The 26128-nt window shown below is 34.5% G+C and overlaps 1 protein-coding gene across 3 annotated transcripts in view; it reads right to left on the bottom strand.

The window, feature by feature from the left end:
• The window catches only part of TSC22D2 (TSC22 domain family member 2), a 61681-nt gene that overhangs the window by 17645 nt on the left and 17908 nt on the right, over window positions 1-26128 (bottom strand). The window contains exon 2 of one of the 3 annotated variants that reach the window (XM_027092859.1): window positions 22828-22899. The exons of 1 other annotated variant lie outside the window; for it this stretch is intronic. In XM_027092859.1, coding sequence (XP_026948660.1) covers window positions 22828-22899 — 72 coding nt within the window. Of the gene's footprint in view, window positions 1-11145; window positions 11299-22827; window positions 22900-26128 lie in introns of those variants that run through there. One more of the 3 variants, XM_027092861.1, reaches the window with a different exon arrangement.

Below are 26128 nucleotides of genomic sequence, written 5' to 3' on the forward strand. Positions count from 1 at the left end.
TTGGCTACTTTAATTTACTTCCTGGAGACTGGGAAAACAGTATTATGATTGACAATTATCTAGACTGAGATGTACACTGGTACCTGAGATTAAAAAAAAAGGAGAGGGATTAGAAAGGAATTTTGCCAACTGATGTCTAGTTCAGAATAACTGACGAAAACCTAAATAACATAGTTATACTGAAAAGTAATATAGTGGATGTATTGATAGTTTCATATATTCATTCTAGATATTCTAAAACCACTCCTTTAGTCTGCTGGGATAGAAGCTGATGGTTAACCAACTTCTAAAAACATCAGAATTTATGGGACCTCCCTGATTGTACAGTGGTTAAGACTCCACCCTTTCAATGCAGGGGGCGAGAACTCACATGCCACGTGGCACAGCCATAAAATAAAATTAAAAATAAATAAATAAAAACATCAGAATTTAGTGATTAAAGTACTGTATACTTTAGTAAAAGATCTATGGTTTTCAATACTGATTTTAAGGACTATCTGTCCTACAAAGTACAAAAGTTTAATAAAAGAGAAAAATTCAATGAAAATCCTTAATGTGAATGAAGACATTAAAAACACATGAGTTCAAATTTCTCCAGCTGTGTTAGGAAAAGGATAAAGATTAAGAAAAAGCCTTCCAGGGAAAGAACTATGTTTAACAGCCATTTTGTAGTTAAGATCAGTTGTCCTTTAAAAGGTTAACAATATAGTATTCTTTCCCTTTGACTATGAGGAAATCACAGCACTTTCCCCACCTAAGGAAATGTTCATGGTGTAAGTATATGAAAATGAACAAAACTGGAGAAAGAACATAATAAAAAAGAATGTCAAAGGACACCAAGGGGGGAAAGCAGCAGGGGGTGGTGGTGGTGGTGGGATGAATTGGGCGACTGGGATTGACATGTATACACTGATGTGTATAAAATGGATGACTAATAAGAACCTGCTGTATAAAAAAATAAGTAAAATAAAATTCAAAAAGAAAAAAAAAGAATGTCAAGGGAAATAAAAACAAAAACGTAAAGCTCTTAAGATTTGCATTTCATTTCAGAGACCAACAAGCACTGAATAAATTTTCACTTGGCAGTGGGCCTATTATAAAAACAACCTACGTAGCTAAATTCATCTAACATTTTTAAAGTAACTCAGAATTCTTCAGCAATGACATACAAATGGGGCAAAGGGGGGAAAAATCAGGAACTAGTTTAGTATAAATTTCTAATGCTAACCTTTACATTATCCCACCCCACTTCCTCCCAGTTCCAAATGCCTGCTCAACTTTTGAACTGGATAGCCTAAACTCCTTTAAGACCCTCCATGGTTTACTTTTACTCTCCTTGTTCATACTGTTTCTCACTCTCTAAGTACTGTAGAAACTCTACCATTCTTTTATAGATTTCAGCTCAAATATTTTCTCTTCTGTAAAGGCTTCTCTAACCCTTCCAGAAGTAGTATAGTAAGCCATGTTCCACACTACACTTATGGCACTAACCACACAGGCTATGTTTTAACGGTTGCATCTATCTCCTACCAGACAAAGCTCTACTGGCCGTACAAACATCTATCATGAGGCTGGCAGCCATTTAATAAAGAATGCCACAGATACTTGGACTCAAAAACTGTATACTTGGAATCTGAGTCCTAAATATATCACTCGCTACTCTGGGGCCCCTTTTTAAAAAAAATTTTTTTTTTAGCTATAACATGAAGTAGCTGTATTAGATCAAAGCCACTTCCTACACTTAATGGCAAAACTGACTTTTTCCAAGCACTCCTTGGTATTTAATAAACATGGGTAATGCTATTATTTTAACTAAACTCAATAAATAATTGGGGAAACATTCCTTAATCTCATTCTTCATTTTCAGTCTGAAACTACACTTGCCATATGTTCTTGCTGCCTAATATTAACATCTAATCCATATACCGAGGTAATCCAAATTCCTTTGGAGGTAACAGGTCATAAATCCTAAACAAACTTTTGCTTCTTATTTCCTAATAGCCAAATCTCAGTAACATTTACCTTTCTAGGTGACGCTTTTGTTAAAAAAAAAAAGTTCCAATCTGTCGCCTCTGCACATGCCCAATGCTCAACAAATACTGGGTGGAAGAACATGAAGTTAGATAGTGTCCACCAGTGGGAAGATCACTAGATGTGGAATTAGCAAATACACATTGCAACTTGGCCTCACCTCAGATTTGCTGTGTCCGGAGGTAAGTTATTCTCATTGGGCTTTTTTTCTTTCATCATTAGTTTTAGAGACTTTTTATGAAACTTACTGTAACCAAATGTGGTGTTTTGTGTATGTGTGTGTGTGTGGGGCAGGGTTAGTGAGAAGGAAGGATAGTAACACTCAAGACAGGTCTTAAAAAAGTTACCTAAGCAAGCAAAGGGGAATAAGGGATAGCAGGACACTGCCAAATGCTTGGTCACAGGGATTAAGCAAGGGAAAATGAAACTTTTTATAACTGAAGCACAGAGAGTCTGTGAGAAATCAGAGGGATGATAAATGAAAGAGACTCATCTATAACAAAGAAAATGCCAAGGATGACTGCAATTTTTAGCATGGAGCAACTAAGGAATGGGGAAATAGTTAATGTGTCACAGGAAGATGGTTAGATTTTTTTGAGGGATGGGGAGTGAGTGGCAGAGAAACCTGAGATGAAAATGAGAAATTTGAAGTTACATTTGGGACTTTTGAATTTTGAGACATCTGGGATATAGATCATGGTGGAGAAATAAAGAAAGAAGGTTGAGAAATAAGGAAAGGTTGCTAGAAATAGGCATCTAGAACTCTAGAGTAATCTCTGGTGACGAGTCTAGATTTGAGAGTTATCAGAATGTGGTAGGTAGCTCAAATTGTGAGAGATGAGTTTGGTTAAACAGTGAAGACAAATAAGGGCCAAAGCACTGGAGGAGACTAGCAGGTAAAGAGTTGTAGAAGATGGGATGGGAAGAAACTGCCCTTCTTGAGAAAGCTAATTATTTCTTTTGCTGAATGGCCTCACATTTGCCTCTTCTTTCTCAAGCATTCCACGTACTATTTTTTTCCAACTCAGGAGGTATTCTTGAACAAATCCTCTCAATCCCATTTCCACGATGAGGCCTAACCAAATGAGTCAAAATGAGACTATCCCCTTGAATATTAAATGCCAAATACCAGTGAAGAGCACAGAGATAATTTTTCCTCATGTTATAGCTAATCTCTTCATTTATGTCCATTTCTTGAAGATGCAGAGATATTATTTAAAATAGCTTTACAGAAAAAACATAATTCTATGGACAATATATTTGACAAAGCAAAATTAGCCACTAGAGTTATCTGACTAAAACCCAGCTTTTGTTCCTAGGTTAATAATTAATCTTTCTTTGCCACCTTATGTCCCTTCCTAATCTGTCCCCAAAGTCCCCCAAAGGATAGTAATAAATGAAAATGGAGGTTATCAAGGAACTGTTTCAAAATAGGGATAAACCCAGAAGAATAAAAGTATCATGAGGTTTTTTAAAGAGATAGTTGCTTCATTAAGGGACAGCACCAAAGCACGGTCATTACCCTTCAATAAAATGAAGAGAATAGGGACTTCCCTGGTGGTTCAGTGGTAAAGAATCCGCCTTCCAATGTAGGGGACTCGGGTTCGATCCCTGGTCAGGGAACTAAGATCCCACATGCCATGGGGCAACTAGGCCTGCGTGCACGCCACAACTGGAGAGAAGAACTAGAGAGAAGCCCACATGCCACAGTGAAAGATCCTGCATGCCGCAACTAAGACCCTATGCAGCCAAAAATAAAAAATAAATAAAATATTTTTTAAAAAATGAAGAGAATATTCTAACAGGGAAAAAGTCTGGTCTATTTTACTTTTAATAAATCAATGAATGTTTTGCATTTGCGATGTTTTAAAAATTTAGGTCGGTTTGGGTTTGAGCAAAGAATTAAATTGCTGATCTTCAACAAATACAAGAAAAGTACTGTGAAGAAATGCCCTAAAGAGTTAAAACTGTCTAGGTTATCACTTTACTACCACTTGGCCTAACTCTCTTTTGCTCTCCACTTCACTGTGGGGGTGAGACAGCTTACCTCTCAGCAGCTGCCGAAACAAAACGCTGAATTCTCAAAGAGTAATAAAGTGGTTTAAGAATACAGGCTTTAGAATTAGACAAGCTGGTTTTAAAATCCCAACTCCACTACTTACTAATGAGGTGATCCTACCAAGTTAACATACTGAAACCAGTTTCCTCATCTGTAAAATGGGGTCATGGTTGTACTACCTTAAAGGATTACTGTGAGGATTATATGAGACTTTTTACAATAGTAGACACTTAAAAAATTTTTGTTCCTTCAATTGTTTGGATCAATTTGGATTTTGACACTATGTAAGGTCTACTATTCCAGTGTATCTTGGATTACAAATGAAGCAGTAACGTACAAATAAAAATTATGATTAGTATTAGGAAACAACCTTTGTATTTATGTCTCACCCAAATAAAGAAATAATCCTAGTTATGCTTTAAATTTACTTGATTTCTTTGTACTCAATCAAATGTTAAAGGTTCAATGCAGTCACAAAATATATGCTAATAAAAATTGACTTGAGATTTAAACTTACATCGATATTTATTAAGCACAGCATTATGTGGATTGAACATTAGTAAAATTCTTATTGATCCTCGATAGAATCTCAAAATTTCATTGTTCAGAATATAAATAATCTTAACCTACTGGGGGAAATTTTTCCAAAGGCCACTGAGATATAACTGAATTGGTTTAATTCAACATAAAACTTCCAAAAAACTGTTTAACTAAAACTATCTCATGCCTTTCTTTAGTGTTACATGACATTACAACAATAAATATTACTAAAAACAACTCATAGGAGAGAGATAAAGTGTTGTTTTGCTTCTAAACCACATTTACTCTAGTTGAGAATCACTGCTTTAGAATTACCTAAGTCAAAAAGGAATTCTGGTATAGGACAATAAAGAAAAGTATAAAGTAGCAGTTATTATAAAATCTAAAGGGTTATAAGGTTTTTTTACTCAAGGAGAACTATACTCAGATATGTACATTTTCAGTGGCAAAAAGTTTTTAACAGCTAACTACTTTTTCTTACTTCTTTCTTTTTTTTTTGGCTGCTCGGCTTGAGGGATCTTAGTTCCCTAACCAGGGATTGAACCCGGCCCCCCCGGCAGTGAAAGCACCAAGTCCTAACTACCGGACCACCAAGGAATTCCCTACTACTTCTCATTTCAATCTAGATCCACATCCTGGAATTATTCCAGGCAATAACAATTCTGTAAGATAGACGTGGTTAATGGCAGAACTTTACAATAGTTTGTAGGCATCAATTTATGTAAAAAATTTATGATGATTTCTAGACTTACATCATGACTTGAAATTTGTTAAATCAATTTAGATTCTAGAGATAAGAATGAAATGAAATGGGATGCTTTACCAACATAATCTTTGCTCTCTTCATTTCTTGCCGGTAGGCCCCATCCCTCTGACTCTTCCATAAATAATTCTGTTTTTGTTGTTTTCACTGAATGTTCTTCTCCCTTGAATTAAACCTTAAAGGCAGGAATTGTGTCCATCTCAAGGGTCTACTTATTGCAACACTCTGCATATAATTGATACTGAACATTTAATTGAAGAAAAAGATGGAATAAAACATACAGTATTTAATATATTATCTAATTATATTTTGTAAATTCAACATGAACTTATGTCAAGTTGAGCTTACTGTGCCAGGAAAAAGAGTTCAGAAATTAACCGGCTACTTAAACTATTAGAAACTAATTAAGGGTATCACTGGAACACAGTGAAAATGGGAAGACCTCCTGAGAATTTGGTTTTTTCCTCTCCCTGACAAACTCAGCTTAAATAAAAAGCCAATAAACCTTTTTATGATGAAAGCATCTGATTGACTGTTTCTCACTGAGAAGGAAGAAAGTATAACATTTTTTTATATAATATAGGCAACTGAAGTAAGTAGAGAAACTGTCTAAGTTTGAGGAAAAGAAAAGTCAGAGCTCTATGGATTTTCAGGTTACTTCTGACAAAATTATGCCACTGAAACTTAGCAGTTCCATGTATGGAACATGGTGATGACAAAGTCATAGTAGACTTTGTGGAAAATAAAGCGGACTTTAAAAACTCAATGATCTTTTGGATAAAAATCTTGACAAACGTCTTTTTACATTAGAATCATGGATTCAGGGGAAAATCTTTTTGTAAATCTAGTGAAGGCTTAATTATATAATCACACTTCATAAATATCCATCTATGGGGTATTCCCCAATATCATTCTCTATAGACAGACAGAACTGAATCTAGGGAAAAAGTAAAAGAAACCAACAGCTATCCTGAAAGTGGAAAGAGGAGACCAAAGACTTGCCGGTTTGGTCAAGTCAGAGAAAGAAGACAACTCAAACTGTCATGCCTTTGAGTATGTGTCATGAACAAGTAAAAGTTCTAAGTGAACTAGATCCAGGATTCTGAAGAAATTCAGAAGTACTTCACTCTTTTTACACTGGTGGATCAAAGCACATATAAAGGAGTCCCATGAAACTCTTACATCATCACTAGAATCAATAATTTCGAAGAGGGGAAACATCCTTGCGATCTCTAAGATGTTAAGCAATGTCTCCTTATCCATTTTGAAAAAGAGCTTTAGAACTAAAACCGATGACTTAAGGCCATGAACTAGAACCCATATTCTTGATTATAGCAGATATGAAAACTAACAGAATAACTAGAGAATATGCTCGGTTCAGTGTTTCCATAGACTGTACTGCAGCTTACATTTTTACATGAACCTAATCTCTTTCCTAAATCTTTAAGTGATGGCAAGATATTTTTCTGCTTCACATTTTAGATTCTCTGCTGTACAGGAAGGGTTTATAAAAGGTTTAAACATGAAATGGAAAAAGAAAGAAGACCAGGATGCTAAGATAAACATCACTGGAGGTGTTCAAAGGCTAGATGAAAACTTGGAAGGTGTGTTGCAGACATGATTCAAGTATGAGACAAGTGGTTGGAATAAATGACCATTAAATTCCCCTCCAACTCAGATTTATAATTCTAGACTCAGAGGATAAACTCGGAGGTGGTATCAAATAAAAGGGCTTTGGCTCTGGAGTCATACCCAGGTTTGAATCCCAACTCCATCATTTTTACGATATGACCTCACACAAGTTATTTAGCCTCTTCAAAGGATAATAATAGGACCAGATGCTAGGATTCAGTGAGATAACACATGAATGTCTGGCACATGGTAAGCACTTAATACGTTAACTATGTAATCTGTATTAGTTAGGTATAGCGGCCTAAATCTGAATGTCATAAAATACTCAAAGAATATTGACTTAGGAGTTAGGTGACTTACTTTTTACAGCTGACTCTTGCTTTTTAAGGAATACACTATCAAATAAACATAATCCCAGAGTTTACAATTTAATGAAAGAGACAGACAAGTCAGAGATGTGATAAATGCTCAGACAGGGCAAGATTATAGAGGGTGTTTTGGGAGCATATAATCAAGATCTAGGGTCAAGGAAAAATGTTTAGTAGAGGAAGTGCCACAGTTGGGTGGAGAAGAAAAGGACACACACACACAAATGTTCCAAGTAAAAAGAACAGCAGGAAAACTCAAATAATGAACACCAGTTAGAAGTTTGTTGCAATTCCAATTAATAAAGGACTGTGCCCTGAATAGATGATGAGAGAGATGAATATGCTGAAGAAATACTCAGGAGGTAGACATGGCAGCACTTTGTCATTAACTGGTTATGAAAGATCAGATAGCTATGAAAGTTGGCTGTGAAAAATCAGGGAAATTTGAACGTAAGGACAGATGCACAGGTAATGAGTTTGAGTGCCAGGTGCATATACATGGCTTCCTACAGCATACAGAGGACATCCAAAGCCATCTATATGCTCTTAGCATGATAAAGAATGTGAAGAGTGGGTCTGGACACCATCCTGAGTACACCAATAATACTTGAAAGGACAAAAAGAAAGGAAAAGTCTGCCAAGGGGACTGAGAAGAAACAACCAGAGAGATAGGAAGAAAAACTGGAAAGGACGGTTTCACAGTTGTCGAAATATCAGTCCAAAATTCAAAACTTATATATATCAGTATAAGCTTTGTACAAATGGACAAATATCTGGAACACTAAAAACTATTTAAAAGCTACTTAACCATGATTGCAACTATTAATATCCATGCATATGTGCTCAAAATCTGGAAGGGAATATGTAAACACTGAGACAGCAATTGTGCTAAAACATGGATTAGGTGTAACTGTTCTTATTCTATTTCCCAAACTTCCATAGCTTAATTTTGAAAGGGTACATATATTACTACTAAAAAAGCTGGGGTAGAAATATGTTATCTGAAGGGGGACTTTTAATACAGGATTCTCATATTCTGATGACCTATTATGTTGTTTGTATATTTTCAATCAAGTTTATACTTGACCTGCAGTCTACTTCAATTTAACTGAAGAAAAAAAATTCTTATAGTTTTACTTGTTTTTGTTTTAAGCAGTACTTTTATTGTAGATTTACCTTTAAGCCATATTTAGACTCAGGAACTTTATTATAAACACTTAAAAACAGGGAAAAGGTTATAAGGTTTGGAGCTCATCTGAGGATAAAATTAAACCAATGAAAAGGATTTGCACAAAGTAGGTGCTCAATAAAATACATCCCCCCCCCAAATAAATTTTGCTGCAAAAATGTTTTAAAAGTAGACATAAAAGAGGTTTCTTTATAGAATTATTCACAACTAAGGGCAAATGTGATGTGGTTTAGTAGGGGGTTTTTCATGTGATTCATGTCCCTATCCCAAGAAACATTCGCGGCTTGAAGTAGCTTTTTAAACTGCTTCCAGTGTTTGCTATTTATAAATCCTAAATATTAAAGGGTGAATTCCTTAATGGTTACAGTTAGTACAATACTATTCTAGTAAGTACTAAAACTTTCCTAATACATATATACTTGCTTATAATTATAAGCATTAAATTTGAATGGGTTATTTTACAATACAATAAATGATTTTAGACAGTAAGCAACTTACCAAATTTATTTTTTGGCAAGTGCTTTAAAAGATGGTTTTATAATGAGGATGACCCATTGCTATTAATACTTAAGTTCAAAGGAAATCAAATTTATGTATTCACATCTTCATACAACATGAAATTTTCCCTTATCTTATCCTTCAAGTTTTCCAGGGTTACTCTCTATACCTGCATATCAATTGAGAGCCCAGGCTCCACTTAGAAAGCTAGATTTGAATCCTAGTTCTACCACTTAATGGCTATGTGACCCGAAAAAGTTACTTAATCTCTCCAGGCTTTCAATTTTCTTCTCTATAAACTGAGGCTATTGATAGTATCTATACAACTGCTGTGAACATTAAATGAGATAACATGTCAAAAATACTTACTATGGTATCATGCTAAGTATTTCTACTTAGCAGTCCCTGACACACAGTAACCACTAAGTAGCAAAAAAAAGCAACTACTCTGTGGAGAAATCCAATCAACACTTGAGCACAGAGACGGACAGAATGCAAGTTCTAAACTAAAAGAAATTAGGCTCTGATTTGTTCTATCAGTCTAATGGTCACTTATAATAAACTAGCCTTGGAAAAATATCAGTAGGAGTTAACAGATCAGTGTATTCATTAAAAACTTTCTTCATAAGTCACATACTTGGGTGTCTAACAAGGCTTGTCCTTTAGACACAAACATTCACTAGCAATGTTACTCAACTGTTTTTGAAAACCTGGCAAATACTCTGAACTTTCCACTGAAAACATACATAAAGTTCTATCCAAAATTCCACAGGCTTCAGGATCCCCTGAAGGCCACCCACTGACTACTAAATATGGATATCCTACTAAAGAAATCAGAACGTATTTTCCTAACTACCAAAGTTTTACGGATATATTGTACAAAATAAAAAAATAAAAATGAAAAATATATATAGAATAAGGGACAACAGTTTTGTTGTATTTCCTTCCAAAATACCATTGATTGTTATTACTGGTTTAAGAACCTTAAGTTTATATACAGAATATGATCAACACGAAGTCATGGAATACTATTATCTGAAACAATTTAGAATATTATTCAAAAGACAGAACGGGTATGTGTGTGTATAAGAGAATAACATATCTCTGGTTAAGAATAAGGTCAGAAATAGATATTGTAGCCTATTTAGATGATACTTTCAAATAACTTTGATAGACTTGTAGGATATGTGCACCATATTTTAATGAAAATATTAATTCTAATATTTTCTGTGTAACCTTGGAAGTATAACTTAACCCAGATTCTTTTTCTTCATACACAAAATATGATGATCAGGTTGAAGATTATGATATCCTAATCTAAACAGTCTTATCCTAATCTAAACTGTATTATTTTGAGAGTCCCCCTACAAAATACAGCTGTGTAAAACAAAGCAAAATAAGAAGGTATACAAAACAAATTTGAAAATTTTTGCTTTCTAAGCAGAATACAGTTCTGAAAGGAAATGTTTTTTCAGGGCACACAAAAAATGTATATTGACTCCAAATATATCATTTTCATTTGATATTGTCATCTTAGGTGTTCTCAACTAGGAATTGAGACAATTTCTTTGGCTTTTATTTTTAGAGACAGCAGGAAAAATGTCTTTTATTGAGAAAAATAAAATCCCACAAGTAATAAAACTATTTAAATTATATTTCATGGAGAAAATGGATGAAAATTTTTTTATAAAAATAAAAGATTAATATATTATTTCTCAAATATCTCTTGGGATATTAACTAGAAGGTATATGGGGCCCCTAACTATACTGTAAGCATCTACAGCAGATGCAATAGCAATATTTAAATAATCTTACTATAATATAGGATGTCACTTTATTTTTTAAACTGATTATTAAACACCACTGCAAAGACAGGGTCTTGAGCCTCATGAGACTCTGAAAGAATTACATACTCCAAGTATTTAAAACTCCAAGTTTTAACTTATATATTTAATACTATACTCTTAAGTTATACAATGTGCTCAGTTTGCTCATAAATATTCATCTCAATACAATAACATCAGGTATAATACATAAAATCTAATCCATTAAGTCTTACCAATTTATGACCTGATGAGACACTCTTGTGGACAACATTCAGTCCTTAGAAGCTAGAATAACCCTCCAACCATGTGAGGGCATCACAACTTTTAAACTTTCGGCTTTCGATCATTATTATGTCACATTCCTCCTCCGATGCTGAATTCTAAAAAAAATTCTAGCAAAGAGTTTAAGTAAATAAGTGTTTTAATCAAATAGCCTTTAGAAATCTTTTATAGCAAAGTTGTATGTTTTACCATGATTACACAACTGATATTTTGTACTTAAGTATTTTAATGTAAAATAATTTCATATTTGATATGGATACTTCAAACTTTAAATAACATGGACTTTGAGGCCATCAGAATACTTGTTAGTAAAGAGTCAAGTAGAAATGGAACCAATCAAAGGTTTAAGATCATGATCCAGAAATTATGATTTAACACCATAACTTGGTATAGACAGCTTTGTAGTCCTGCAGAATGGCACTTGAGTTCTGTTTGGTCCACATCCATATATGAATTTCTAGACTTATACAGCACAGGTGGCTGGATCAGTAATAATCTATATCATTCATTTAAATGCTCAAGACAGCATTCAATTTTTACACCTAAATCCTAGTCTATCTCTATCATCCCCAATTTTAAAATCAGAGAACATGATGGAAAGAATGAAATTTTATTATGTGTTTTATATAATAGATATAACAATGTATCCTATTCAGGAGTAATCCTACTGCTCATCTGCGTATGGGCATGGAAGAAAACTGGGGGTAGGAGGATTTAATAATGGTAAAACTTACTTCCTTAAGAATATAATCTTACATTTATTAAATTTTTTTACAAAGCTTTCAATTGGGCACCTATTTTAATCGCTGGAAGGTAATATTAATAACATTTTCTGTTTGATAAGAATGCTGATTTATATTTTTAGTTGCCAGTAATCCACAGAAAAGGCAACCCTCATATTTATGGGCATATTTTTACCTACATTAACCCCCTAAATAAAATGGCATAATGGGGTAAGGGGGAAGGGGAAAGGAGGAGGCCCTTATTCAAGAAGACTAATATGTGCAAACCGATAGAAAACTCAAAGACAGCATTGTAAAGGAAACTCTGCAGCCATCTCTCCAGAGATATTTGACCCAAATACAGGGGGATGGAGTTACGTTGTTATACATTTTAACTTTTAATGGAAATTTTCTATTAAACACACACGGTCATTTAAAAGTCTTCTATACAATCCGAAGATCTATTAGAATTTTTCCAATTTACAAATATAATCTTTCCAAATGTAATCTCACAACACATTTGACTTCAATAAAACCACACAACTACATTATAAGGCTGGGCTATGAAAAGACAATAATCACCTGGTGAAGGCAAAAATCCATATTTATTTGGATAAATAATAGTTTAGGGTTGTGGTGATTTCATCAACATTATTACCAAAATGTTTTTAGAAAGTTTTTATGCAACTCTTGTCTCCTATCAACCAAAATACTACCATAATTTAAAAAACAAAAGAAGACACTTTAATGATTTACTCTTTTGAGGGACAAGTCTCATGAGAAGATACAATACTTATTTAGCAAAGTAAATGCTTCCTGAGATATATCTATCAGTAATGCTGGTAATTTGCTTGTCTGTAAGGCTTTGATGAACTAGTCATTTAAAGGGCAGACTACTTGGTCCTTTGTTAAAGGACCAGCCAACAACAAGCACTGTTATGATAAATGCCTGGAAAAAAAAATCTTTGGAAGACAGAATTAAACCAGCCATATAAAGCAGACTTAGTTATTTTACTGTGATGCTTATAAAAAAGATAATTTTAAGGGTGTGTGCACCATACAAATGTATAGGAAATTTAGGACGTAAGAGCTGTATACACTGAAAGTATGTAAAACTTCTGTATCAAATTTTTCCCGAGCATGCATTTTCAAAATTAGCTGTTACCGAGTAAAAGGCTCACAACTGAAGAGTTTCAATCACTAAATTCCAACATGTAGGAAATCCTTATTAAAAATCTGAAATAAAACTGAGTAACTGAAGTGTTTGTGGATGAGTAACAGAGTTAAGATTAATTAGATATCCTTTAAAATTTAACTTAAAATTAGAATTCTCCTAAAAATGAATATTTATGTAGAAAGCTGTTCTAATATATCAATCATAATCTTGAATCTCTGGCAAGATTGCTATCAAAAACAAATCTTGAACATTTCCTATAGATATCATTTCATTCTTCTTTAATTGCTGAGGAAAAAAAATCCCATTTAACTGAGAATGTGCTATTGAAAGTTCTTATAGTATAGTCCAGCAATAACTAGGCTTAAGTTTACCATTATTTAGCTTATTTTATGGCAAACTTATATTAATAGAACAAAAGAGTGAGCACAGGGGCAAAGAGGTAGATGACTTGCAATTTCCAAGTCATTATTTGAAAACAGATATGTGAAATCAGACAAACCTATACCTAAGAGTTCCTAAAGGAACTTGCTATTTGAATGAATGTGCTTAGCTTCTTTTGGTACAAAATTTCACTTTCAAAGCGTAAAACACATTTCTTTAATAAGTTTACTACACTGTTTTGAGAATTCTTAGACATCATATAGATCAATGCTTGCTTCTGTAAAAGTCAGAAAAACTTATTGTTTAATGGTGAAAAGGGGAAAATGGGGCAACCCTGCATGCCCCTGATAATTACATATAGTCTTTCCATATGTATTGGAGAAATGAGGCTAGAAATATCAAAGATAAACTTATGGGAAAAAATTAGCCCAAACGTACCTAACAGAATAAGAACACTGACACAGTGTTCCAAGAAACTCACATATAAAAAGACATACACAATTATAGGAAACTTGTACCTGTGGTTGAGCCAAGATATAATTTAAGACAATGATCAGTTATGTTAAAAACTTAAAAAAAAAGATGTTTAGCATTTTATGTATTGTATCAAATGCACCTACTGGTGAAAGATAGGCAAGAATTTCATTAATGCAGCTTTGAAAAAGAGCTCTAACAAGATAGTGATAGATATTTTTTAACAGATCATGTTTATTCACAAATGATTCATACTCTTCTTTCTTTCAAAAGGAGTAGAAACAGCTTATAGAGAGGAGACCAAAAAAAAGAAGAAAAAAAAAGGAAATTGAAATTGGGGGTGGGAGAAGATAAAAATGGAAAAACAAAGTAAGCAGAAGCAAGTTGTGTGTTACTCAAATATATGCAATAAGGTCCTGCAGGCTTTGTTAATAACACAGAGCTATATATTTGACTTCGAGCTCTTGTTATAACAACAGTTAACATAAAAGAAATGTAACTGTTCTTAAAATTTTAAATATCAACACGTGTTACGCCTAAGAGTTACCGTCTAATTTCTTGAAACAAACTACGCTATGACCATCCCAGACATACATTTAGCAGCATTTTCTGGACTAAGTTAGCAATATCTAAGAAACAGCTGCTGTAAATAAAGACAGAAATTTTCTGAAGATTAATGGTTAATAGTCACTGTGAACATGAGTGGGATTAGTCAGACACAACAACTCTTTTTCCCTTCCTGTTCTCCTTCTAATAGTGTGTAAGTCTAGAAAGAGAATACCTTCTTTATCTTGATATTACCACTAGTAGACATGTATTAATAGAAAGATGTTTTTGGCTTCCAGGATACAGGTTACAGCACCACTATTTCTGGGCCAAATATCACAATTAAAAACCGAAAAAAGGGCTTCCCTGGTGGCGCAGTGGTTGAGAGTCCGCCTGCCGATGCAGGGGACACGGGTTCGTGCCCTGGTCCGGGAAGATCCCACATGCAGGGGAGCGGCTGTGCTCCGCAGCGGGAGAGGCCACAACAGTGAGAGGCCCATATACCGCAAAAAAAAAAAAAAAAAAAAAAACCCCGAAAAAAATACAATGAGCAGCTTCCAAATTTTTTAGTATTTATCACCGAGGATCTTCAAACTTTGACAATAACCAGGAAACAAAACAGCATAAAAACGTTATTTCTTGAGGATATTTATCAATGAATACACATTCTAAATTATTACCACCTATTTAAATTTACTTGTCAAATGTGGAAAAAATTTTAGAAGTTGTCAAGTGAAGCCTAAACACAGAAGCTAATTTCTGGTAAGCAAATGCATTTAAATGCTCTATATCCATCACAAAAATCTAACACATTTCCTGATTTGCGTGATTTAGAATATTAGTACAAGTGCACACACACACACAAAGAATGTCAGCTAGAATACAGTCAGTCATTTCTCTCATCTAACTACCTATCAACCCAAATCTTAATGAAGACAAAATATTAAAATAATTCCACTTAATATTTCTTTCTTCTCAATAGGCTGCCAAAACTATCTGCAGGTTTAAATACATAGAAGAGGTATGAGTTCATACTTTTAAATTGTTGAAGAACTAGAATGGAAAAAAACCCCAAACAGATGTTATATGTTTGTTCTGGTTCAATAATTTCAGGCTATATTTAAATTTCCTTCTCATCTGAACAAGTTCAGTAAGAGTCTTCTCTTAAAAAGCTTTGCTAGAGTTCTAGATTCTTCAGGAAAAAAATAAGATGGGTTTAGCAAATTATACACACACGTTTCTGTTCTGTTCAAAGGCCTGGTTTACTTAAAACCCATCTGGTGAAAAGTTAAAATACAACAATAACAAAGAGACCTTATTTCCGAGTTTTTTAATTGTTTCTCAAATTTCATCCTGAAAATAATTATCAAGACCTCTCAGAGTAGGTAGGCTGTGGTGACTTATGTAGAGAAAATTTACTAACTAAAGAAGAAGGTGGTAAGCACATGAACAGAAGCATGTAACTGGATGAGCAGTTAATAATTTCTCATCACCAATTCTGAAGCCCAGTCATGTGCTGAAAATAATATCAGCATGTCAGGTGTCCCATTTCAGCTAGCCACAGAAAAGCTAAGAGGAGAAGAAATGCTTAGGATCCACTGAAACACCACTTCAAACAATGAGATACAGATCTATGGTTAGAAATCTGGCAGCAGACAATCCACCTTAGGCAACTATCACAATAAAACTAGGAGGATACAACAAACCATAAAGGATAGCAGTCACATACTTTGTGAACCCAAGTGGTGAGTAAAAATGTCTTTAAGTTATACTACTTTTTCTCAACTCAAGATAATTAAAATCCCAATTTAATACATATGTATAAAAATCACAGTACAGAAAAAACTAGTACAAGAATATACCTCAATTTCTGTTCTAAGGGATATACCCACATTAATATCCACATGTTCTTCTCTTGCCACCCCCCTACTAAACTTTGAGAAATAAAAGACTCCTCTTAAAAACTTCTCTAATCCCAGTAGTTGTTTTAGCTGGATTTTAGGCAGTACTTCCTTTCCTCTCTCTTCTCCCCAGCCCCTATAATACAGACTAGTTAAGCAGATGCGTTTTTCCCCAGTATTTCATCCAGAACATTAGCACTTCCTTTATTGGTGAATATTTAAACAATCTTACAGGAGGCTAATAGAAGTGAAGTACTTATTTATTTATATAAGACAGGAGGAAAAAAGATAGGTGTTTCATAATTAAATGTAATCTGTGATCTTGTTTAGGCTCTTGGATCAGGTAAAAAATGGTCATGAATGACATTATTGGGACAACTGGCAAAAATGTGAATATGAACTGTATGTTACATATTAGATAATAGTCTAACAAATCTGAATTTGGTAATTATACTACTTTTTACGTGATAGGAAACATATGCTAAAGTATTTTGGGGTTAATAGACATGCTATCTGAAGTTACTCTTAAATGGTTCCTAAATAATGTTAGGATGATAAAGCAAGTATGACTAAATGTTAACAAATGTTGAACTTGGTAAGATTATTGAAAATTTAAAATTTTTTCAAAACAGAGATTCAAAGATTTTCCCTTCTTTTTGGTTAGGAAATAATATTCTTAGAATCTTCAAGTCTCTAAGACCACTTATCTTCTTCAAAGTTTCTGCTGTTCTCTAAATGTAGGTAGTGCTGCCCAAGGTCCTGGCTTGACCCTTTTTCCCTACTCTGTTCCTAGGAAATGTTAGCCTTTCCTAAAGCTTGAACTCTAAAATAAAATAATATAAACAAACAAACAAATAAATAAAAGATTCTTCAATCTCTTCTAGCCTTAACTTCTCTACCAAGCTGCAAGTCTGCAGCTAAAGCTGTACCCTGAGTATTTACTTCCACCTTGACTTTCCACTGGCTCTTCGACTCAAAACAAAATCTCATCACTATTTTCTCCTTCCCAAACCAACTATTTCACTAATACTTCCTAATGGTACCACCATTCCCTCAATTAGGTCTGACACGTTGGAGTCAAATTTGACTGCTTCCCTATCATATCCAATCAGTAGCAAAATTCTTTAATTCTAACCTTCTGATAACCATTCTTTCCTTATCTCCATTGCCTAATTCAGGCCTTCATTACCCTTCTAATATCTTTGATCTCTACCCAATCCACCATTTCTTCTCTGTTGTCTTCAAATGTTTTATGCACCAATCAAATTTAACCATCCTTATCACATATGCCCTGTACTTCCACAGTAGTTCACACTATTTCCTCTAACTGGAAGGTGCCTTTTCCTTGGTCCTTTCACTCTGCACGACCAAATTCTACCCAACCATTGGTTTCCCAATTTGTGGCCACCGCTTAATTGTCTCTGACATGGGAATTCTTCCCTAATAGAGAATAGTTTGTTAGCCTTCCATTCCTTAAGCAAATTCACAGCTCTTTGAGGTTTTCTTAAAATCATGGGCAACAAAGACAAAACAGAAGTAAAGTAGATCAATTTCAAAACTTTTCTTACCTCTTTTCTTTTTTCCTTTAGAATTAAGTGGTGGGGCAATAAAACTCCACACATAGGGATTTTGAAAGTAATTGGCTCTAAACCTCAAAGTCAAACATTCCTGATTAATAGGATGACAGCTTTATTATTTCTAGTGATTGGCAAGACTATTTCCCTGGGGGCCCATCTCCTTTCAGAAAGTAAGCTCAAGCCTGCCTCTTGAAACACCCACCTGGCTGTCCAGGTGGAATATAAAGAAAGTAGATTTTCTAGTTAGCTTTGTATTTAGAGTAACTATCCTATAGAAATGGAGTACAATAGGTCTGTCACCATCTTTTCCTATTCATTTTAGTTAGATAAATATTGCCTCAAATTACATTAGCTTTTGTAGCAGGCTTGTCACTTGCTAACCAATTACTGTAAAATGCAGCCAACCAGTATCTAGGTACTTTTTACTCTACCTATTCAACTTAAGTTTCAACCTCCCTGAATTTACATACACGTTCTTTCACTTTCTCAATTGCTGCACATACTTTAGACTGTTAAATTCACAAATGCTTTCATCCAATAATAGCTATGACTTCCTGCTTTAACGTCATCTGAACATTTTATAAGCATGTTCTTAGGTTTTCATCTAAATCTGAGATCCAGTCCTAAAAAGATGACAGGCCATTAAAAACTTTTCCTCTAATTTTTAGCATCTCTGATTACCCTCTACTAGATACCCTTAACTGAAATTGGTCAAAATATAATCAGATAATAAATTATGTAAGTACTAGGTACAAATTGTTAGGAAATATATTTGGTGTGGTTACATAACAGTTTGGGCTTATATCCTCAAGGTACTTAGAGTATAATTATTAGGAGACAACATTTAACCAGTAAAAATCTCTAACAAGTAACCCACCATGGTGATTCTTAAAATTATGTAGTTCAGATCCACTATGCAGAAACATATAGATGAACCTCAAACATAATACTGGATAAAAGAGGATAGACACAAAATACATAGTGTATGATTCCACTTACTGCAAATTAAGATAGAGGAGGGAAATAATAGGAAGGGGGCACGAAGGGGTCATGAAGAGCTTATACTACTGTATCTTGATCTGGGTGCTAGTCACACAGATGTGTTCAGTTTGAGCTGTACAATTATGAATGGTGGACTTTTCTGATACAAAATATACTTCAATAAAAAGATTTTTAAAAAGTCATTAGCACCGAGCATTCAACAACTAGATTATCCAAATTCTGAAACCTGAGTTTTTACAATTTGGGTTAACAAGTGGATGTTAATGATATATCCAAGCTTCCTGGAGTATGAGCGAAACAAAACAAATCGTGTCATAGGAGTAGTTTAGTTCTGATTTACTCCTAACTTCAAAAATGAAATCTCACAATGACAGGAAATATTGGATGCCTTTTCTAACACAAAATACTTGAGGTTATTTAACAAGAACGTTTTAATGCAACAACTGTGAAACTAGATGTAAATAGATGTAAGTAATCACTATAAAGACTTAATTTAACTGAAATCATCAAGTATCTAGAAAAAGACATAAACTTACTCAGACATCCATTTTAAGTTAATAATTCATGTATACTACTTTCCTTATTCATTTCTCTTTAAATATTGGTGCTATCATGAGGAAGGACAAGCTGACTCAAGGAGATGGTGCACCTAGCAACTGTTACTCTCATTTGTTAACTACATTTAAGTATTTTCTTCATTGAGGCAGAAACACTTTTAAGTGTTTATCAATAAGGGTAAATCCTTACGAGCTACCTGATTTCTTCCTTTAGGCTACCTGAGGTAAAGTTTCTTCCCTCTAGTACTCCTTTACCTTACTGACCTGATATTTACAAGAGGGTAAAGTTGTTTGCTATAAATTCGTACCCTTAGCTTTTACAGACAAAGGACTCCCAACGAGAGCCTGCTCCCCAGTGATCATCAGGGTAGGTTTCTAAACTAATTCTGTCGATTTAACAAAGTAATGCCAATAATGATTAAGTCTGGGAAGCTGTTTTTTAAAGAAGAAAAAACAGGAAGTCAAATTTTCAAGTTACTATTCTGAAATGCCAATAGGCTAGGCTATCACTAAAAATTGGCACAGGGCTTAAAAGCTTTCTGGAGAGTAAGGTAATCTCCAGAAAGCTACATTATTCATTTTAATAAACAGTCAATGCAAATAATCTGGGCTCCCTGTATTATTTTAGCTATCAGTATCTATGGTGATGATTTCAGCCTACTGATTCCCTGATGACAATGCAGAAGACAGAAAATGATGGCACCTACAGGAAAAGGGCAAGGAAGGCTTGACAGGAGCTTCGACTTTAGTATAATAACTGAATAAAACATTGGGTATCAATGGAAAGAGAGAATATCTAAATATAGGCAGAAGCAGACTGAGGGAAAGCTTCTCAACTTGCTAACTCTAATTTAAATAGTGGAGAAAACAAACGGGCCATTAGAGAGCTCTAAGTCAATGTGAGGAAGGTATACTAGTTACTTATATTTTGATTAAAAGATAGTCTGCTGAAAGAATTCTGGGGAAAAAAATATACCAGTCTTTCAAGTAAGGCAAAAACCAAGAATCTTCACATATCTAGGGCAGGTTTAATAAAAATTGGCACAGAGCTTAAAAGCTGCCCCTACTGAAAATGATTTCTAAGATTTCATAAACAGGAGCCTGAAATATGGTATATATCCACATTGATAGGCAAATTTATACCTCTTAAGTAGATAATGTAAGGAATTTATAGTCCCTTAAATCTCTGAATGGTTCTATTTAATAGAATCATCCTTGAAAAATACTGATAATTGCCAAATTATTAATAATATTAAAAAGTCTTAAATTTATAATAGTCAAAAATGAACAAGGCAGCTTGGTGAGATATTTTTCAAAGCTTAACACACATTAATCTTCAACCCCTGTCTGCGAAGAAAACGAATAAACAGTCCCACAATACTTTATTAGCTCATAGCCTATTAAAAAGTTTGCAGATACCTGCCAACTGAAGTTGTAGATGGTTAGAACTAATAAGGCCAGACACTACTGCTCTTCTCAACTGAAAATTAATTAAGCTAGTTGAAAAGCTAAAAGGAAGCCACGAGTCAGTTTCTACTGCGTTAGGCTTGTCACCTTGGTACCAACATGCCAACTTACAGTGAACAATGGCTGATATAGAATATAAGTTTTGATTATATTTTGGCACTAACACACTATAGACAAGTATCCAAGTATCTCTTAAAATTCTTTGGTTCTGGACAAGAGGCTCCAAGAAGAAGAGAAAATATTTTCAACCCATGAGAAACTATAGATAAAGCAGCCTGCCTGATTTCTGATACCTTAAATGTTTCTGGTATCTAAAAAAGAAAACAGATAAGGAGTATTTAGCTGTAACAAATGATGAGCAGGCAACTTCTACAGCTGCTTTATAATGAAAAGAAATCTTTTAATTAGATCCAAATTATAAAAGATAAAGCTCAAAACTTTCTACATTGTTTTTATGAAAATAATAGGTATTATTCATATTGATGTCACAGTAGCTCATGAAAGTTAGCTATTTGAAATAAATTACCATATATCTAAAAACTATTTTATAACATTTCTAAAGAGTACTATTTTTCCTTTTTCTAAGGGAAAAGTATAAAGTACGCCCCAAAGTACTCACCCTGGCTACATCTGGTAAGCCATTTGAATGATTAAAACTTCATGCTTGTTTCATGCCACAATTTACATTTATGTCTCAATTTATATTGCTACAGCTATACAATTTAAAAATTGAATTTATAAACATAGCACTATACATTTTAAAACTTCTTGTTCTACAAGTAACCATTTAAAAACATTTTTAAGTTAAGTAAGGAACACATCACCAAAAAGACAGTTTGTTAGAAAATTTCTTGAGTGATACGGTAAATCAAGCCTAAGAATTAAGACACTGTTATCATTTCTGAGCAATGTAGACCATGTCTTCACATGACATGTACATGCACATAGCAATACTCTATTCTAATGAAAGAGATGCAGTTGAGTCTAGGAGTGTTATCCAAAATATGCCAAAGGACACAAATGCACTGCCAAGCAGAGTTAAAAGAATCTAACAAAGCTTTGTGTGAGTTTTAAAAACATTGTTTGCACTCAACTTCTATTAATTAGACACAGAATGATGGAGTGCTAATAAATATTCAGCAAAATAAGTGAACAGAGCATATACTACTTAAAATGTGTATTAAGCAGAAAGATAAACCAAAGTATCTACTGCCATACATGAACTCCAAGACTTCAGTCTATATTTTAAAAAGTTAAAAATAAAATTTATACAACATTTCTGTGAGAAAACAAACTGTTTTAGGGGTTTATAAAACAGTAATGCAGATCTGGTGAATTCTAGCAAACAAGCTTAAGGTTAAATTTTCTTGCCGAGAATTAAACAATGACTACTACTTTGATACCTTAGTCTTTTCCTTCCTCCAATTTCTTAATATGAAATAACATTTTGCTTTGAGTTACTAAGGCTTTTACAGAGAAATCATATAAAATGGCACAAAATTAAAATAACTGTAGGTAGTTTATTTTATAAAATATGTTTTTACATTAAATACACATGGGTAAGGGGAAATTTCATGTAATAAAATCCAATAGAAAAAGCCCTTCAAAAAATACACTTTTAAGTGCAGTAAAAAGGAAAGTATGTCTATATTCTATTTAAAATATAGTTTGTCCTTTTGGTTTATTTTGCTGCTTTGTCCCATGCTAGATACCATGTGATTTTCCCCCCTCCTAAAATAATAAACATCAGTTTTAATGATGAGAAACCATTACAGTACAAAGCAGTTCATGCATACACTTTTGCATGTATGCATTCCATATGAAAGTATTCATACCTATCCCAGAGGTTCTTTGATTCCTGAATCGTGTTCAAATGGAACGCTTGGAAGAAAGCAGTTGAAGGATTCCTGTGAGATCCAAGAATCAAATGGAAATGAAGTTGAGAAAGTACAGTAAAATCACTTACTTTTCAAAAAAAGATGGAAAACTAATGAGAACCTACTGTATAGCACAGGGAACTCTACTCAATGCTCTGTGGTGACCTAAACGGGAAGGAAATCCAAAAGAGGGGATATATGTATATGTATAGCTGATTCACTTTGCTGTACAGTAGAAACTAACACAACATTGTAAAGCAAATACACTCCAATAGAAATTAAAAAAATAAAATAAACTCATTTCCCAAAAAATTAAAAAAAACGATTTTAGATTTCTAATACCATGCAACTGCTTTAATAAAAAGAAAAACCCACATAAGCTTGATTAAAAACATTTCGAAAGAAATTTTTTTTTTTTTTTTTTTAGAAATTTTAAAACTGGACAAAATCCAGCAGACCCTAACAATTCAGGATCACAGTTCTAAAAAAAAAGGCATAATACAGATAAAATGAAATACTAACTAGCACCCAGTTGTGTGTGTATATATTTACATACATATGAATGTGACCAGTTCATAGCCAAAATCAACAACTACTCTGTATCAGATGCCTTTATAAATCCCTACACATTTAACAGTTTAACAAAGCTGTTCTCCGGTACAGTATTCATGTAAAATTAGTTAAACAATAGCTTCATGATATGAAAATTCTTCACAGGACCTATTTGACAGGATTTGATGGTGACCAATGAGTCCTTTTCTGGGTTGGACTTGACACAATTTCCACCTTCAGAATTCATTTATTTATGGGTGGTTTCTCTGGGTTAAGGCAAAAAATGGTGCTGCAATTGGAGGGCAGCCTTCTAACTTCCTGCCTTTGTACAGTGCCCCTTTAAGGGGTAAGAACTTATACACCATTATCACCATCCATTTCTACTATTCCCTGGAGACACATTCCCTAGGGCTATAACTATAGAATCTTAATGGGGTAAGCTCTCAGCATGCTGGTTTCACCTCACATCTCAGAAGTTCTCAGGAGACTAACCTTTGACAAACCTGCTCTCTAACAGTTCTGTCTCCACCTCAGCATATTTCCATGGTCTCCGCCACTCCCAACCCATACAATAGGGAGCCAACAAAAACTTGCCACATCACTTCTAAAATTCCTGACAGGTGCTGTAGCAGAATAACAGTAGCAAGCTAAGAATACTGTATACCAGACACTATTCTAAGTGCTTTACATTTATTAACTCAATACTACAACAGCCCTAAGAGCTAGGTGCTGTTATTATTCCCATCTCACAGATAAGGAAACTGGGTCAGACAGAAGTAACTTGCCCAATGTCACAGAGCTAGTTAAATGGCAATCTGGTCCCAGGGTTTATGCTCTTAAACCACTATGCTAAACATATAACAGAGTTAAATTTTAACCTCTCTAGGTCTGTCTCCATCAGTTAAATGGTGGTATTACCATCTAGCCTTGCAGGGTAATAGGTAACTAGTGCTCCTGGCATTTAGTCAATGCTCAATAAATGACAGTTATTATCTTTATCGTCAAAATGAGGTTCAGATACAACATGGCAATTCTGAGACCCTAACTAGTGCCTTAGGAGAATCTGCAGTATTATTAGTACAATAAGAAAACTATTTCCAACTTCTACTGGAATAGCAATCAAGTATCAATGATCATCAAATAAAATACTCAATAGAATTCCATGACTTCAAAACTCACAGGACATCAAGACATATATTATCACATATATACACTAACAAACGTAAGGTAGATAGCTAGTGGGAAGCAGCCACATGGCACAGGGATATCGGCTCGGTGCTTTGTGACCACCTGGAGGGGTGGGATAGGGAGGGTGGGAGGGAGGGAGAGGCAAGAGGGAAGAGATATGTGAACATATGTATATGTATAACTGATTCACTTTGTTATAAAGCAGAAACTACACACCGTTGTAAAGCAATTATACCCCAATAAAGATGTTAAAAAAAAAAAAAGACATATATTATCAGGACTTCCCTGGTGGCACAGTGCTTCAGAATCCGCCTGCCAATGCAGGGGACACGGGTTCGAGCCCTGGTCCTGGAAGATCCCACATGCCGCGGAGCAACTAAGCCCGTGCGCCACAACTACTGAGCCTGTGCTCTAGAGCCCACGAGCCACAACTACTGAGCCCGAGTTCAACTACTGAAGCCCACATGCCTAGAGACCATGCTCAGCAACAAGAGAAGACACTGCAATAAGGCCATGCACTGCAATGAAGAGTAGCCCTGGCTCTCCACAACCACACAAAGCCCGCCCACAGGAATGAAGACACAACACAGCCAAAACTAAATAAATACATAAACAAACAAACAAAACAAAACTTAAAAGACACATACTGGGGACTTCCCTGGTGGTGCAGTGGTTAAGAATCTGCCTGCCAATGCAGGGGACACGGGTTCGAGCCCTGGTCTGGGAAGATCCCACATGCCATGGAGCAACTAAGCCCGTGCACCATAACTACTGAAGCCTGTGTGCCTAGAGCCCATGCTCCGCAACAAAGAGTAGCCCCCGCTCGCCACAACTAGAGAAAGCCTGTATGGAGCAATGAAGACCCAACGCAACCAAAAATAAATAAAATTTTAAGAAGACATATATTAATCTACTGAATTGTAAAAAAAAAAAAAAATTTTCTAGAAGGCATTTTAAATTTTAATCAGTAGGGTATCTTTTAGATGATCCAAATCTGGGAAAGGCAGATAGACACTAGATGCCAGTGTGTCACCAAAGCAACTGTTTGATTAACTAGGAGTCTCCAGTGTGTGTACTTCTTTTTGCTTCCCCTACTTCAACTCCTTTCTGTTCTTTTAACTGTTTCTCTACTTTTCTCCTGACTAGGTCTAAGGCAATTAAAGGCACTGATTGGACCTACTAATATCAAGAAAGAATTAAGAGGTTGCTGACTACTGTTTATTTAACAGCTTGTATCCTCTCAAGATCTATTTGCCAGGCCCCTTTTTTTCACTGTACTTAGAAAATCAGTCTGCCAAATTAAATGAAAGCCAACTAAACCAACTGAAAACTCAATTTGGCTTTTTTACCAGCTCACCCAAGACCATATGGGAATAAGTCTGCTATTCACACAGGTCTGTCTGGAGACTTTGGGTTTAAAATAAACAGAGTGACACAAAGAGGAAGGTAGTAAATACAAGAAAATAACAAAGAGTAAACTTGGAAGTTATTCTGCAAGTTTGGAATTCAAAATTCATTA

This window comes from Aethalodelphis obliquidens, unplaced genomic scaffold, assembly GCF_003676395.1.
Source record: "Aethalodelphis obliquidens isolate GAN/ISIS:26980383/991018 unplaced genomic scaffold, ASM367639v1 scaffold81, whole genome shotgun sequence".
NCBI classification, from domain to species: Eukaryota; Metazoa; Chordata; class Mammalia; order Artiodactyla; family Delphinidae; genus Aethalodelphis; species Aethalodelphis obliquidens.